This window comes from Mus caroli, chromosome 11 (genome assembly GCF_900094665.2).
Source record: "Mus caroli chromosome 11, CAROLI_EIJ_v1.1, whole genome shotgun sequence".
Classification (NCBI taxonomy): domain Eukaryota; kingdom Metazoa; phylum Chordata; class Mammalia; order Rodentia; family Muridae; genus Mus; species Mus caroli.
In genome coordinates, this window is record NC_034580.1 from 111,408,288 (window position 1) to 111,425,609 (window position 17,322).

Consider the following 17,322-nt stretch of genomic DNA (forward strand, 5'->3'; position numbering starts at 1 on the left):
CTGGTGTGTCTGAAGACAGTGACAGTTTACTCACATACATGCAATCTTTTTTAAAAAGTTAATTATAAAATTTATTTTATTGTATGTATACTGGTGTTTTGTGTATGTCTATGTACTACATGTGTGCCTGGTTCCACAGAGGCCAGAAGAGGGCATCAGATTGCCTGGGACTGTTCCACATGTATGTGAGTGCTTTGAACTGATCCAAGTTCCCTGGGAAGAACAGCGTATGCTCTTAACCACTCTAGCTCCCTAAATCACTGATGATTAGGATTTGGATAAAAATTTGACAGAAAGGTTTTTCTTTATTTCCTTAATGACTTGTGGGAGTTTGGTTTTTGAGTCTGGGTCTCAGCCCAGATGCGAGCTCAACCTTGCCATGTAGCTAAGGCTGGTTCTGAACTCCCGATTTTTCAGTCTCTACTTCCCAAGTGCTGCATCTTCCGGCTTATGTTACTATGCCCTACTTCCAAGTCTTGTATGACCACCAATTTAAGGTAGAAATAGTTCAGAATAATCCTAAAGAAAGAAAAGTTGCCAGTGCATAAAAGGTTGAGGAAGTCCCGTTGTTTAGGGATGTCATGTGTCCGAGACTAATTCCAAAATAAGCGCATTATAGTGGTCGGAGTTCGGAAAAGCGACTGAGAATATTCTAATAACATAGACCAGGAGGGAGGGATCACAACTACCGCTAAGAGATAAAGTAGTATTACAGAGGCGGAGTAGCTCCAATCGGGATAGATGCGCCAGCACGCTTCTGCGCATGCGCAACCCTCCCAGCCACTGCCTCTCCCGCCATCTCCGGGGGCCTTTCCCTCGCCTAGTGAGGGACTGTCTGCGGTGCCGCCTGATCTACTGGGAACATTCCGTGAGGACACGTGGCCCCTGGAGCCGTTTTCATGATGTGTTGTTTAGGTTAGGATAGTGGAACACGTGTGAAAGGCTTCAGAGGGCTAGGTTTGGCTAAGACGAAGGGATCTGTTGCGCTAAGGTGTGCAGGCGCTGCACAAGCCGCCCCCGAGGGGGTCCTCTTTGGCAGCTGGCTGTGAGCGGGAGGCCTGAGCGGAGAGAAGCGGCCGCGCGGCGGGGTCCCAGCCGCGGGGGGCACGGCGCTATGGAGGAGCTCGACTGCGAGCCCGCAGTAACTGTAAGGGCGCCGGGAGTGGAGTGGCTTGGCTTGTTGCATTGTGAGGGTTATGTTACTTTGGTCATTTCATGCTGCCTCCCTACATGCGGGACGCACGCTTCTTCCCTGGACACAGTTGCCACCATCCCGAATGTCAGGTTAACTGGGAACTAGGTTATGGCTATAGTGGTCCTTAGGTCCTGTGAATACTGGCCGGCTCGCGGAAACCCCACTGCATCACCCTTGTTTTTATAACCTTTCTGCTTCTCTAGTTTTGCCCCTTGGGTGTTAGAATGAGGTTGGTGTAAGCCCCACTTGGTCACTCCAAAGGCTGAGTTGGCCTTTCCCTGTCCTGCTGTCCTAGTCCGAGGCTTAATAAATGCATAATTTGTTCTCACGGGAGACTATAGACTAGTTTCTGTCGCGTTGTATTCTATTCCTCTTGCACCTAGAAAATGTTTTTTAAGTGTGTAAACGTCTGGATATGTGCACAGCATCAGTGGATGCCACCTAGGCTGTTCGCCTGGTCTATGGTGTCCGCAGTTACACTTGGAAGTTGAATGGACAGAAAACCCTTTGTAGGGCTAACAGCTCCTGTGCCTCCTTATGTTTTACTAGTGGATTCCAGGTGTGAATTCCAAGAAGAAGCAAATGTGTTTTGACTGGGGCCCCGGCGAGATGCTTCTCTGTGAAACTTCCTTCAACCAAACAGGTAAGCAGTTCTTGTTCACATCTGTCTTGGCACATTGGTTGACTCTCGGGGGCAGGAAACTGGAGTTATTTGGCAATATTTTTATTTTTGAAACTTTGTTTATTTTGCTCTTTTTGAGACAAGTTGCCCCTATGTCATCCTAGTGGGCTGGTCTTTGTGCAATCTTTGTGTAGGTTTGACTTCTACATCTTCCTCCCTCGACTTCCAGAGTGCTGGGACTTGAGGTGTGTGGTTCAACACTTGATATTAAGTAATTTTTAAATTTGATAGTCTGTGTATGGGCATCTTGTCTACATGCATAACTGCGCGCCACTCCGTGCTTGGTGCTGCAGAGGGCAAATGAGGTGATTGGATTCTAGGAACTAGAACTCTATTTATGTGAGTTGCCATATAGGGTGTTGGGAGTTGAACTTAGGTCTTTTGGAAGAGCTGTCTGTGTACTTCTTGTTTGGTTTTGGTTTTTTGAGATGGTTTCTCTGTGTAGCCTGGCTGTCCTGGTACTGGGTTTAGACCAAGCTGGCTTTGAACTCAGAAATTGCCCTTTCTTCCTGAGTGTTAGGATTAAAGGCAGGACATTTCAGCCAGTTGTCTTAGACGCCAAACCATCTCTTCAGCCCCCTTCCTATAATTAACCTTTAGAAACGAGCCATATAGCCCAGGTGTGGTGATGCACACCTTTTAATCCCAGCACTCAGGAGACAGAGGCAGGTGGTTCTGTGAGTTCACAGCCTGCCTGATCTACAGAATGAGTTCTAGGTCAACCAGAGCTACACAGAGAAATCTTGTCTTGAGAAACCCAACAAAAACAAGCCCAAAGAAGTGAGTTAGACTGCCTCAGCTGAAGGCAAAGTGCTGGGTTCAGGCAACGCTCGCTTGCAACCTTAGATTTTCTACTGTGCAGAAGAGTGGATGGGGGAATAGAGAGTTCCCAGTTGCCTGGGATATGTTGCCAGACCCATTCTCAAAAACCAAGGATGTAGGCTATCACTCAGTGGCTCAGTGATCACTTCTTTAGCATGGGCAGTGCCCTTAATTAGATCATCAATATCACCAAAAAAGGAGAGTCTGTGTTGTACTGCCTGCTTGTATTATAATCTCAGCCTACGCGGACCAGATGAAGACAAATCTTTTTTTCTTTTGGCGTAAACCTGGTTTGCTTGGCCTGACTGTGCGCACTAGTCTTCCCTTGAGTTTTAATCCTCCCGTCTCATTCCCACCAGTGGAGTAAGTGGACATGTGCCCCAGGGTCAGCCGGGCTTTGTAATTAGAGAATTAGAAGTACTGGGATGTTTTTCTCTTTTGGGGAAAATGGTAGATGTCGAGTTACTTTTTTTCCCTGTTTTGTTACAGACAAATCAGAGAAGGTGCCGAGCTGCCCTTTCATCTACATCATACGGAAAGATGTGGATGTTTACTCTCAAATTTTGAGAAAACTCTTCAATGAATCCCATGGAATCTTTGTTGGCCTGCAAAAAATTGAGGAAGAACTGTCGGGGAAGTCCAGGAAAGCTCAGTAAGTGGTGGGTGCTGAGGCTGCGGTGAAGTCGTGAGAGGGAGGCATCCCTACCCTGTGAGTGCCGGGGCACCTCGGGGTTCCTGTTCTCCTGTGTCTCTTCTTAGGGTGTAATTGTGCGTTGTGTAAATGCTGTTGGGAGACTTACTGGCTTGATATATATATCAGCTCTTCGTTTTGGATTCCTACTTCATTTGTATGTGTCCCTTGAACACCACCACCCACCAAAATAAAAATAATATAAATATCATGAAAGGAAGACTCATACAGAGAAGCCCTTGAATTAGCTCACTCTTGGAAGAGTTAAAAACGAGGCTGACAGATCTTTAAGAGCTGGTAGTCAGCGGAGTGAGTTCCAGACCACCCAGAGCTGCAGAAGCCAGATCCTGTCTCAATATGAAAGAAATACAGGCGTCAGCAGACAAGGCAAATGGAAAGAAAGAATTGATTCTCAAGCTTGTGTTTTTGAAAAGGAATCAGGATTTGTTTTTTTGCTTCCTTTTGGGCTAGCGGAGCTCGAGCTTCCTTTGAGTGCCTAGCTGCTGAGCCATGATACTGGGCCAGCCCTCCAGGCTACGGTTTGTTTTTTTTCTTTCCTATTATTCACTCTTTCTTTTTTTGGTGCGCTCGTTGCTTGAGCTCAGTAAGTAGATGAGGGGGAAACTGGGATGCACTCCGCTGACTTCTTTAGCCCAGGCTATGTATATGCTCAAATACGTGTGTATTCTTGAGTTTCTGGTCCTCTTGCCTCTACTTCTCAAGCTCAGGGTTACAGACATGACTACCAGACACTGAATTTTAGCAGAAATTGATGCAGAAGCCGTGGAGGAGTACTGCACACTGCCGTACTGCCGTGGCTTGCTCGGTCTGCTTTCTTACAGCAGCCAGGACCGCCAGCTTCGGACGGCGCCTCCCATATCAGTTATCAACTGAGAAAATATGCCACAGGCTTGATTACAACAATAGTGCTTTTAACCTGAGCTGTCTTTGCAGTCTAGACTTATTTTATTTTTAACTATGTATGTGTAGGTGCATATTGGTGCAGGCACCTGTGGGAATCAGAAGATGACATTGGGTTTCTTAGAACCAGAGTTACAGCCAGTTGTGAGCCATCTGATATGGGTGCTGGGTACTGAACTCTGGTCCTTTCCAACAGTAGTATGCACTTTTAAAACCACTGTGACAAAGCTGTTTGTTTGTTGTGTGGTATGGTGTGACCACATGAATTTATATGTACTGGAGGCCAGAGCACTCAGAGCTCCTGGAATTGGTGTTGCAGCCGTCTCCTGTCTTTTGATTTCTCTCTTTCTAGCATCAAGATACGGTTCCATGTCATCTTGTATGTCATTTCATTTTTTTGTAGATTGGTTCGAGTGAGTAAAAATTACCGTTCAGTCATACGGGCCTGTATGGAAGAAATGCATCAGGTTGCAAGTAAGGACCCTGTGTGTATTTGAAGTACGTTATCTGGTGCTGTTTTCTCCAGAGGCCTTTAAGAAGGCTGCTGTGCAGTTCATAATAGGGCCTTGTTTTAATGTGTGATCCATAAGTGTTTCACATGAAAATGGGTGGGTGGTAAAAGAAACAAAGGCAAAAGCCATGTGGGGCTTCTGAGGGCTTAGGAGATCAGCTACAATCAGTGCAGGTTGATTGACTTAAGGTGTTTTGTATTCTGCTAGTTGCTGCTAAAGATCCAGCCAGTGGCCGGCAGTTCAGCAGCCAGGTAAGGGGTAGCTGCTTTCCTTGTATTGGCAACACCGCATTAGTGCGTAGGGTGGTGGCTTTGTGGTCCTTGTGGCAGGAGGGCTCTCCTTTTCAGGTAGATCAGCAGCTCTTTGGGATGGCAAGTATGGCTTTGAAAGTGTTGGTCATCCCTCCAAGGTTTTAGCCCATGGGAACTCGGGGTTTTCATTGCTTGTGGAGAAGATGTCCTAACACATGGTGTTTGTGAGTTGTCAGCTGAGATGGAGAACTGAGCTTCTAGGACTACTGCTTGGTCTCGTGAACTCAAGCCACATGTGGTTACAATTCAGCAGCACTAGAAGGCGACGTCTAGGACTCTTTGCTCAGTGAGACCCCAGAGCTTTTCTACCTCATGACCAGGGAAAATAGGCCGTCTCTGATGGGCACGGTATGCTCTCCCCCTCGAACAAGGGGTGATGACGGCCGAGCTGACGGAGGGTGATGGGGTGGGGGACGTCCGTCTTCCTAAAGCATCTTAGGTTGGGTTTTGCTTTTTCCGTTGCTGCAGTGCCTGGTCTTGGTTCCAGGGTTGTAGCTGTGCTAAGTATGCACACTGTTGCTGAGCTATGCCCTCGGCTGACATGTCACCTTTTTAAAATGGTTTTTATTGTGTGTATGTATGTACAAGCGTACCTGTGCATGCATGTAGAGGACAGAAGGTGTTGAATGTCCACTCGCTCTGCTCATTCTCTTTCTTTCTCCTTGATCCTGGGAGTTGTGTTATTTTGGCTATGTTGGACACCAGCAAGCTGCAGTGACCCTCCTTTCTGTTCCCTTTGTAGCTGAGGCCTCAGATGTGCTCAGGTCTCCAGCTTGTTATCTGTGTGCTATGATCCAAACTGTGCTCCTCATGTGTGCACGGCAGAGTCATTGACTGTGAAGCCATCTCTCTTGCTCTCTGTTGTTTCTGAGACAGGGTCTCATTCTACAGCCCAAGCTGGCCACAGTCTTGTGTTGATCTTTCTGTTGTAGAAGCCTGAATGCTGGGTTTACAGTGTGAGCTACCATATACCTGGTTGTGGTCTTTGATTTTTTTTTTCCTTTTTAGATTTAATTTTTATTTTATGTGTATGGGTGTTTTGCCTTCATGTTTGTGCATTGTGTATGTGTGTTCTTGCAGAGGTCAGAGGCAGGTGTCAGACCCTCTGGAACTGGAGTAACATAGTTGTTAGCTACCGATTAGGTGTTGGAAATCAGCCTAGGTCTTTTGCTAGAGCAGTCAGTGCTCTTACTGCTGAGATCTTCAGCATCTGGACTCAGCCTCTTTCCTAAGCTTCATCCTTGATATGGACCACTGACCGACCGACCGACTGACTGACGACTAGCCTGGCAGGCCTGAAAGTTCTGATCCCCTACATTCCAAGTGCTGGGATTACGGGCTAGGCAGGCATGGGACCCTGGGTACTCCTGCCTAGGTTTGCTGAGTGGCAGGTTTACAAGCGTGTGGGCCACTGTCCCTACTGTCCTGGTTCCAACTTTGCAATTTTGTTTTACCTTTTTTTTTTTTTTGACAAACCTTCTCAAAATTTTCTTTTCCTTTTACTGGAATCAGGCGCCTTCTTAACCTCCAATCCATCGAGAGCGTCAGGGTGCTGTGCTAATTTACTTTTCTTATTCCCATTACAATAAAATCACCAGTGTTAGAATTATGAAGTCCTACAACCATCTCCCTATCTGAAACCCTCTCCGGGGCTGCCTGCTGGGGATCCTGCTGCAGGAGCATCAGTGACGTAGGGTTTGTGGCTCAGGCTGCACTGGGTGTCTTTGCTTTGCATTCGAGTTTCAGTAATATATTCAGTTAAAACTAGTCTCCATTTCTTCCCTAGGTCTCCATTTTGTCAGCCATGGAGCTCATTTGGAACCTGTGTGAGATTCTTTTTATTGAAGTAGCACCAGGTAACCCCGATTTGTTTGTTTGTTTCATGTAGCCACACTTAGCCCAGGCTAGCTCTGTCATAGCATCACAGGGTTCCTGTCATCCCCTGTCCTTCCTAGTTGCAGGGAATAGCACTCTGTCCAGTCAGGTCCTCTGCTGTAAATCCACATCTGTGTCAGTACTTTGGGTGGAGTGGAGATGCCGCAGATGAAGCTGAGCTCTTTTGTGTGACATGAGTCTCTCCTCAGCTGGCCCTCTCCTCCTTCATCTTCTTGACTGGGTCCGACTGCACGTGTGCGAGGTGGACAGTTTGTCAGCAGATGTCCTGGGCAGTGACAACCCAAGCAAGCATGAAAGCTTCTGGAACTTGGTGAGTGTGCATGGACGGCAGCCGCTCTTGTTCTGCTGTGCACTAGAGCAGTTTAAAACTAATTTAGCATGGGGAGCGGTGCTTGGTAAACTTGCCGTCGTTTCAGGAGGATTTTGTTTGTAGGTCTGAGGAGAGAGGTTATAAGGGTACCAAGTGGTTGACGGGGTGGGGTGCACAGGAGCATAAGTGGTCTGAGGTAGGAGAACGCTCCGGGGCAACAGTTCGCAACCTGCGGCTCATGCTCCCAGGGGATTTGCATCTCAGGTGCTTACATTACTATTCATGACAGTAGCAACGAAATAATTCCATGGCTGGAAGTTAGCACAATGTGAGCTCTGTTAAAGGGTCTGGGCACTAGGAAGGCTGAGGCACACTGAGGAAGGGCCTTGAGGTGGCATTGTAGTGAGTGCCTACATAGCATCTGGGAGACCAAGATCTCCAGCACCACAAGGCGAGAAAGGATCTTTTTGGTTATTTTGTTGGCTTATTTTGTTGAATTTATTTATGTATTTTAATTCAGGGTTTCTTTGTGTAGGCTTGTCTGTCCTACCAGACTGGCTTGGAACCCACAGAGATCCACCTGCTTCTGTCTCCTAACTGCTGAGATTAAGTTTGTTTTGTTTTGGTTTTTTGTTTTTTGATACAGGAACTTGTATGGCCTTGACTGCCATTGAGCCAAGCATGAGCTGGAGTTTCTGATCTTTCTCCTTACACGCATTTGCCACCATTTTGAGTTTTCTGTCATGCTGGGGATGACCAGGACCTGGTGGAGAGAGAGAGAGAGAGAGAGAGAGAGAGAGAGAGAGAGAGAGAGAGAGAGAGAGAGAGAGAGAATTGGGTTTTGTCTGTGTAAGGTGGACTTTCTGCCACTGAGCTATATTTCTGGCCAAACATATATGAACAGATATTGTCCCCCCACCGTGGGGCTCAAAGCAGAGCTTTGTACACACTTATCTAAGCCTGAATGTTTCTATGGATTTTACTCTGATTGCCCTGAGTGAGAAGTATTCTCACTCTTCACATTACGACAGTACCGACTTCTGAGTCCTGTTTGCCTCTTGCTGGGATGACAGCTGTGGACTCCACAACTCACATGTTTCCGCTGGTCTTCAGCTAGAGCTCGGGCCCTTGAGCTTGCAAGACCTGAGCTTTCCTGACTGAGTCATCTCCCAGCCCTGAGCTCTTCTTCTCCATTGAAAAGTCCCTTGGCAGTTTTATCCGTGTCTATGATGAATTTGGGGGTTGGATGTATTGCTCAGCGATCAAGAGCATGTACTGGCTGCTCTTGCAAAGCACCAAGTTTAGTTGGTGTGGTTGTAAGTTCAGCTCCTCTGGCCTCACATGCATGTGCCTCCCCATCCTCCCCAGCTACCTACCCACCTACCTACCTACATACAGAAAACTTTTTTTTTTTTTGGAGACAGGGTTTCTCTGTGTAGCCTCAGCTATTCTGGAACTCACTCTGTAGACCAGGCTGGCCCCAAGTTTATAGAGATCCACCAGCATCTGCCTCCTGAGTGCTGGGATTTAAGGCAGGCACCACCATACCCAGCTAGAAATGTTTTTTTTAAATAGTGAATTTTAGTAATTTTTATTTGCTTTTTGGTTTTTGGTTTTGTTTTGGGGTGTGTGTGTATGTTTGAGACAGGGTTTCTCTGTGTAGCACTGGCTATCCTAGAACTGGACTACCTGTAGACCAGGCTGGCCTCCCAGGCAGATCTGCCTGTCTCTGGCTCCTGAGTCACAGGATTAAAGGTGAGTGTCATCACCTGGCTAGAATTTTAGTAATTTTCCTTCTCCGTCCCCTCGCATCCTCTTTCTCTCCCATTGAAGCCCTTCTTCCTGACTTGTCTCCCTCTTGCTTTCCCATCTTAACTCAAACAAATCACTGGCCTTTCTCTACACAAAGGATAAACGGACTGAGAAAGAAATAAGGGAAACAACACCCTTCACAATAGACACAAATAATATAAAATACCTTGGTGTGACTCTAACTAAGGAAATGAAAGATCTGTATGATAAGAATTTCAAGTTTCTGAAGAAAAAAATTGAAGAAGATCTCAGAAGATGGAAAGATCTCTCATGCTCATGGATTAGCTGGATTAATATAATAAAAATGGCTATCCTGCCAAAAGCAATCTACAGATTCAATGCAATCCCCATCAAAATTCCAACTCAATTCTTCATTGAGATAGAAAGGGCAATTTGCACTGCTTGTGGACGTTGTACATCGTGGTGCGGAGCCTAGTGCGCACCACGATGTACAACGTCCACAAGCAGTAAGATGGAACACAGGGCCCCCAATGGAGGAGCTAGAGAAAGTACCCAAGGAGCTGAAGGGGTCTGCAACCTGATAGATGGAACAACAATATGAACTAACCAGTACCCCCAGAGCTCGTGTCTCTAGCTGCATATGTAGCAGAAGATGGCCTGGTCGGCCATCACTGGGAAGAGAGGCCCTTTGGTCTTGCAAACTTTTTATGCCCCAGTACAGGGGAAACACCAGGTCCAAGAAGTGGGAGTGGGTGGGTAGGGGAGTAGGGTGGCGGGAGGGTATAGGGCACTTTCGGGATAGCAGATGAAATGTATATTAAGAAAATATTTAATAAAAAAATATTATTTAAGCCGGGCGTGGTGGCACACACCTTTAATCCCAGCACTCGGGAGGCAGAGGCAGGCGGATTTCTGAGTTCGAGGCCAGCCTGGTCTACAAAGTGAGTTCCAGGACAGCCAGGGCTATACAGAGAAACCCTGTCTCGAAAAACTAAAAAAAAAAAAAAAAAAAAAAAAAAAAAAAAAAATTATTAAAAAAAAAAAGAAAGAAAGAAAATGCTCTTCGGGCTTGTGTACAGCCTGAGCTTATTGAGACTTTTTAAGTTGAGGTTCCTGCCCCTCTGACTGACTATAGGCTGTGATGAGCTGACATACCCAACCAGCATAGGGCATGTCTGGGAGTCAGCGCTAGAAGGGAGGAGTGCTTGCTGACTCTGGGTCCCGGCGGCCTGGAGAAGTCAGCACTTGCAGTGCTGCGGCTCATGGTCCCACCTCTCTCTGCAGGTGACTGTCCTGGTGCTTCAGGGCCGGCTCGATGAGGCACGGCAGATGCTAGCCAAAGAAGCTGATGCCAACCCCTCTTGTGCAGGCATGTGCCGTGTCCTTGGGGACCTGATGAGGACAATGCCCATTCTCAGCGTATGTGGGAGCTGCCTTGCCTACCTGGTCTTGGGAGGTAGGGATCAGAGAGCATGTAGGTTTGGGCAGCTGAGAGTTTCACAGCCAACCTCTCCCCCAGCCTGGCAACACTCAGACACTGACAGAGTTGGAGCTGAAGTGGCAGCACTGGCGTGAGGAGTGTGAAAGACACTTGCAAGACAACACATTTGCAGCCAACCCCCGTCTGGAGTCTCTCTGCAAGGTGTGGATGGGTCAGGTCAGGGCTGGGGACCTTCCTCGGGACCCTGGCATCCCAGGCATCAAGGAGCTGGCTTCTCCTTGGAGAGAGCTGTTCAGTCATTTGGCTGTGAGAGAGGGAACTTCTTGTCTTATTGAGACCGATGGCCCCAGATGAGTCCTAGGGGATCTGCCCGTGTGGATGGAGCTGAGACGACGTCTCTCCTCAGATCATGCTGGGCGATGAGGCCGCCTTGTTGGAGCAGAAGGAGCTTCTGAGCAACTGGTACCATTTCTTAGTGACGAGGCTGCTGTACTCTAACCCCACAGTGAAGCCCATTGACCTGCACTTCTATGCCCAGGTGACATAGTGACAGTGTGTGGCCTCCGTGCATCAGGAAGGCTCTTTCACTTCAGTCCTTTGGGAAGGGGCTCCTTTTTAGACGCCCACGCAGCAGTCTTGACCTCCCCTCCCCCTCAAGTCTCTGCTGCTGTCTTGACACTGACTCGGTATTCCCTTTGCCACAGTCCAGCCTAGACATGTTTCTTGGAGGCGAGAGCAGTCCAGAACCACTGGACAACATCTTGATGGCGGCCTTTGAGTTCGACATTCACCAGGTGATCAAAGAGTGCAGGTAGGATACCCCTCATTTTCACTTTTTTTGACTTGGTCTCTCTATGTACCTCTGACTGTCCTAGAACTTTCTATGTAGACCAGGCTGAGGAGGGACGGGATAGGGGGTTTTTGGAGGGGAGACTAGGAAAGGGGATAACATTTGAAATGCAAATAAGGAAAACATCTACTAAAAGATGGCGTGGGTCCAGTTCCGTCATTAAACTCTGTAACCATCTCATTCACTCCACACTGCTTGTTCTTCTGAGCTTTCCTTTCACTTTCTTTCCTGGGCTTTGTTCCTTTTTATGTGAGGGCTTGTTTCACTGGTTTGTTTATATGAGTGTGTGCACTCTGTGTGTGGTGGTTAGTGTGCATTGTGAGAGCCTCAGCTCTAGGCCAAGCTCTATTGCCTTGACATTGACGTACTGAGCCAGCAGCTTACTGTCTCTGGTTGGTTAGCAAGCTCTAGGATCTGGTGGGGTCCCTTATGCTTGTAGGGCAAGCATCCTTATGCACCAGCCATCTCCCCAGCATGGTTTGTGTTTTGGGCTAGCTTGGTCCTACTGACTGTGTAGCCAGGTGGGCAGCACTGCCTGCCTTTCTAGCTGCATTCCTGTAGGTCTGCTGGTTTGTACTTACTGTTGGAGAGAAACTTGTTTTCTCACTGTTCTAGAGACTGGAAGTCTAAAGCAAAGGTGAAAAATCTTGAGATGGTTGTGCCCTGCTTTAGTGATAACACATTGTTGGTTTTGTGAGACAGTCTCATGCCACCGCTTACTGTAAAGGAATTCACTGTGGAGGCAGGCAGGGGAGGAATGCTCTGCCTCAATTGGTGGAAAGGGAGAGACTGGGGGCATAGCCTATTAAGCTCCTTTGTAACTTTCCTGCATTTTATTTGTGAGGAAGGACTCATTCTCACCTCCTACAGGCCTGTCTATCTAGTACTGCTCTCAGAGCCACAGTTAGGACTACCCAGTACTCCTGTCTGACTGTGTGCAAACAGATAATGGCTTCTAAGGAATTGGCCATTTCACTGGAGTGTGAGAGCTGCCTTATTTATCCTTGTTTCCATTACATGGATATTCAAACCAGCATTGCAGGAAATGACATTGATAGGGAATAGCAAGGCTCGGTAGCTCATGTTTATAATAATCCTACCTCCTGCAAGGCTGAGGACTGAAGGATCAGGAGTTCAAAGGCCAGCCTCCACTACACCAAAAGTTCAAGGGTAGCTGGGTGTGGTGGTGCACGCCTTTAATCCCAGCACTTGGGAGGCAGAGGCAGGCAGATTTCTGAGTTCGAGGCCAGCCTGGTCTACAAAGTGAGTTCCAGGACAGCCAGGGCTATACAGAGAAACCCTGTCTTGAAAAAATCCAAAAAAAAAAGAAAGGAAAAAAAAAGAAAATGTCTAAAGGGCATGAGAGATCATTTAGCAGGTTCTACCACTGCGCTAATCCCCAAGCCCACGCCTTTCCTTTCTAGGAATCGGGTTCCATGTGTGCCATACTTGGCTGTTTTGTTTTAGTTGTGTGTGTGCGTGCGCGAGTGCGCATGTGTGTGCCCCTTTGTTGCCAGTAGAGATTTAAAAAGAACTCTTGAGAAATGATTCTATTATCTGGGTTCTGGGGATTAAACTCAGGTGGTCATGTTTGCCTTCAGGTCCCTTTTCCCTCAGCCATTTCTCTGTTCGACCCATCTAGTCTTCTTTCTTTCTTTCTTTCTTTCTTTCTTTCTTTCTTTCTTTCTTTCTTTCTTTCTTTCTTTCAGATTTATTTTTGTATAAAGCATTCTGCCTGCATGTATACCTCCAGGCCAGAAGAGGGCACCAGATCCCATTACAGAGGGTTGTGAGCCACCATGTGGTTGCTGGGAATTGAACACAGGACTTCTGGAAGAGCAGCCAGTGCTCTTAACCACTGAGCCACCTCTCCAGCCCCTCTTCCAGTCTTTTGACAGCACGGGATGTGTGGGTTTCCGACTCCTCTCAATCATGTGACATTGTCTTCTTTCCCTTCCCCTGACCTTTTTGCCTTGGTGTCTGGATTTTCAGCATCGCCCTGAGCAACTGGTGGTTCGTAGCTCACCTCACAGACCTTTTGGATCACTGCAGACTCCTCCAGTCACACAATCTCTAGTAAGTTGGCCAGATGCACTGACCCTTTCTTACATCACCAGGCTTTGAGGGGGTGGCCAGTAGACTAGGAGCAGGTAGGCTGCAGGAGCCACAAAGTGGGCAGGCTTGCAGTCCTGTGTTGTTGTTTTTTCCCCAGTTTTGGTTCTAACATGAGAGAATTCCTCCTGCTGGAGTACGCCTCAGGACTGTTTGCTCACCACAGGTAGGAGGAAGCCTCACTGCTCTGTTCTGGTTCAGAGGGCTGAGGAGGATGAGCATCAGGTGGCAATGCCCAGAGCCATAGGGCAACCAGGTAGCCCCTCACTCTCTGCATTCCTTCCACCGTAGCCTGTGGCAGCTGGGGGTGGACTACTTTGATTACTGCCCAGAGCTAGGCCGAGTTTCCTTGGAGCTGCACATTGAGCGGATTCCTCTCAACACAGAGCAGAAAGCCTTGAAGGTGCTGAGGATTTGTGAGCAGCGGCAGATGACTGAACAAGGTGATAAGGCACTTCCCCCAACCTGTCTGCTGGGCTGTCAGGGCATCCCTAGGCTGAACAGTGCTTACTCTGTGACAGCTCGCTTCTGCATACTGGAGAGACAGTGTGCAGTACATGCCAAGACATCAGGGAGGGCCGGAGAGCCTGCTGGGGTTGGCCTTTGAAACAGGAAAATCTGGCCCTTTGACTTTAGGTTCTCAGAGCCTGTGGTCAGAGCTGAGAGTCCTATGTAGGTAGGAGGTTGCTATCAGCAAAGCCTGGACCAGTGGGGAAGCTTGGCAGGAGCACACAGCGATAGGAATAGGTGTCAACAGCTCTGTGCCATCCTCCCACTGCTGCTAAATGAGAACCACTTGCACACTTATACATGGTGTTCAAGATCTTAAAAAGGAAGATGAGATTTGTGTGGCCTCAGGACAGATAATGGTGGAACTATTAATGTGGAGGAAAACCAAGACCTTTTTTGCCACCCAAGGACAAACACTCAGAAAGCCAGTCTAGTGAGTGGGTCATCTGTGGTATGAGCAAACGAAAGACAAGGAATAAACGGAAGTTTCTGGTTTTCTCACTTAGTTGTAGATTTAGTACTTTAGGTTGTAGTGAGGCTGTCGGAAGGCCGAGCCTGTCCCCACAGGGCTTTTCACAGGAGGATTATAAAGTGTGAGCCTTTGTCCTTTGTCCTTTCTCCTGCAAAAGTGAGAAGCATCTGTAAGATCTTGGCCATGAAGGCTGTTCGTAATAACCGCTTGGGCTCAGCACTCTCCTGGAGCATCCGCGCCAAAGATGCTGCCTTTGCCACACTCGTATCTGACAGGTAGGTGAGGCTTTGTGGTTGGCTGGAGCTTGAGGAGGGCCTAGGATTGCTGCTCTCATCTTTGGGTTGGGCCCTGCAGATTCCTCCGGGATTACTGTGAGAGAGGCTGCTTTTCTGACTTGGATCTCATTGACAATCTGGGATCAGCCATGATGCTCAGTGATCGACTGACATTTCTGGGTGAGTCTCATCATTCTTTCCCCTGGGTATTCCAGAGTGGACACTTGGGGAGATGGAGGACAGCCAGCCTTTGCATGTGTTAGCCTTTGCATAGTTTGGTAACATTTTATTTCCTAATTCCAAAATTCGGGAAATAAATAGCATGAAAAACACAATTTATATACACTTTTCATACTCTTTTTTTTTTTTTTTTTTTTTTTCGTTTTTCGAGACAGGGTTTCTCTGTGTAGCCCTGGCTGTCCTGGCACTCACTTTGTAGACCAGGCTGGCCTCGAACTCAGAAATCCGCCTGCCTCTGCCTCCCGAGTGCTGGGATTAAAGGCGTGCGCCACCACGCCTGGCTTCATACTCTTTTTTTTTTTTTTTTTTTTCGTTTTTCGAGACAGGGTTTCTCTGTGTAGCCCTGGCTGTCCTGGCACTCACTTTGTAGACCAGGCTGGCCTCGAACTCAGAAATCCGCCTGCCTCTGCCTCCCGAGTGCTGGGATTAAAGGCGTGCGCCACCACGCCCGGCTTTCATACTCATTTTTGAAGACAGGGTGGCACTGTGTACCTCTCTGGCTGCCCTGGAAATCCCTGTGTGGGCCAGGCTAGCCTCTCACACAGGGAAGTCTTTTAGCCTTACCTCCCCAAGGCTGGGATTATGAGCCTGGGAGAGTTTGGTATGGTATCCATGTCCAATTTCCATCATGCTTCCAGCAGAGATTTTTTTGTTGCTTGTGTGAGCTGGCAGTTCACTGCAGGAAGAGATCAGTGTCTCCCTCTACCTCATGTACATCACCAGGATTCGTGGAGTATTTTAATCTTCTTAAACTTCTGTTTTGTGTATGGGTGCTCGCCACATATTGGCCTGGTGTTTGCAGAAGCTAGAGGACGGTCCCTTGGGACTGGAGTTGGTCAGGTGTGAGCTGGCATGTGGGTGTTGGGCATTGATTCATGCCTTCTGTACCAGAAGAGTCGGTACGATAACAGAACCATCTTTCCAGCACTCTAACTGATCGCTCACCATCTACTGCACTACTGACACTTCCCCAGATCTGGTGCTCATAAAAATCTTGGAATCCTACATTTCATTTATTTGTGTACTTGAAACTGTTCTAGAAACATTTCCAGGTATATGGAGTTCTCCTAGTTTAAAGCCAGGATAGCTTTTCTAAGTATCAGGTAAGTAGAGAGGAATTTTGAGGTGAACTCACACCCCTCAACAGGAAAGTACCGGGAGTTCCACAGACTGTACGGGGAGAAGCGCTTTGGTGACGCTGCTTCTCTTCTGCTGTCCCTCATGACCTCTCAGATTGCACCTCGTTCTTTCTGGATGACTCTGCTCACAGATGCCCTTCCTCTTTTGGAACAGAAACAGGTAACACTTGATCACATCTAACCTATCTGTTCTGTGCCCTTGGTCACATCTAACCTATCTGTTCTGTGCCCTTGGTGGTCCTCAGCTGGGTCCTGTAGCCATACAGAAGCTCGTTTACGCCTAAGTTAGTACTGTGTGTACGTGTCCAAGGCTCGAGCACCAATCCACTATTCATTTCAGAACAGCTGGAAGATGCCTCACTAGAGGGATGGATGTAAGACTTAGGAGCATACCAGCAGCCCAGGGCTCTGTACGCAGATATTTCTTCCCGAAGACTTTGGACCCGTGCCTAGACTTAACACAGGCTGTGCCTGTGGAGCAGCTGAGTGAAGCAGCCTCTTTCCCCTAGGTGATTTTTTCAGCAGAGCAGACATATGAGCTGATGCGGTGCCTGGAAGACTTGGCCTCAGGGAGGCCAGAGTGTGGTGAACCTGATGCCCAGCGACTGCAGGTCATTTTAACTCCTGGGAAGATGATTCTGTGTTGAAGTGGGGAAAGATTTCTGTCTCGGGATTTCCTCCCATTATCCTGCAATCTCGAAACATTAGCCTCTTTATGAATTCATGTGCCTTTTAGCTATTAGCCTGTTCTGTAACACCAACTTTTAGGAGCAAGTCTTCCCACTGCAGAGCCAAACTTAGTATGCTATACTGGTCACAGTCTAAACTGTAATCATAGGTTCAGATGGCTCCATGCTCTCCTGGAATGCTGCCTGTTGCCCCTCACACTGCTTTTCTGCTCTTTAGGATGACGACATAGAGACCACCAAGGTGGAGATGCTGAGACTGGCTCTTGCCCGGAATCTTGCTCGGGCAATTATAAGGGAAGGCTCACTGGAGGGTTCCTGAGAGAAGATGAGGACAGTTGCAATATAGTAACTTTGTATGGCAATGTAAATAGATTTTAAAGAATAAATTGTTTTGCAAATATAAGACCAATTGTTAATCCTACCAAGGAGGTTTTAAAATTGTCTATCCTGAACCTGACACGGCAAAATGAACAATATTTGC

General features: G+C 47.6%; 1 protein-coding gene across 1 annotated transcript; it reads left to right on the forward strand.

Moving 5' to 3' along the window:
• The first annotated feature begins 1,034 nt into the window (after positions 1-1,034).
• On the forward strand, positions 1,035-17,262 carry Nup85 (nucleoporin 85). The gene is made up of 19 exons (XM_021175895.1): positions 1,035-1,147; positions 1,745-1,838; positions 3,189-3,351; positions 4,715-4,785; positions 5,031-5,074; positions 6,921-6,990; positions 7,219-7,340; positions 10,398-10,532; positions 10,633-10,755; positions 10,961-11,092; positions 11,259-11,365; positions 13,397-13,480; positions 13,617-13,682; positions 13,808-13,959; positions 14,656-14,773; positions 14,853-14,953; positions 16,161-16,312; positions 16,662-16,763; positions 17,059-17,262. The coding sequence occupies exons 1-19, from the start codon at positions 1,115-1,117 to the stop codon at positions 17,158-17,160; spliced, it is 1,971 nt and encodes a 656-aa protein (XP_021031554.1). The 5' UTR covers positions 1,035-1,114; the 3' UTR covers positions 17,161-17,262.
• The last annotated feature ends 60 nt before the right edge of the window (positions 17,263-17,322 follow it).

What these genes read in the sequence shown, in the direction of transcription:
- Nup85 (XM_021175895.1), top strand. Translation starts at nt 1,115, where the DNA reads ATGGAGGAGCTCGACTGCGAGCCCGCAGTAACT. An exon ending in TTTTATTGAAGTAGCACCAG is followed by an intron (nt 6,991 to 7,218) that starts GTAACCCCGATT and finishes GTCTCTCCTCAG; the next exon opens with CTGGCCCTCTCCTCCTTCAT. An exon ending in ACCTGCACTTCTATGCCCAG is followed by an intron (nt 11,093 to 11,258) that starts GTGACATAGTGA and finishes CCTTTGCCACAG; the next exon opens with TCCAGCCTAGACATGTTTCT.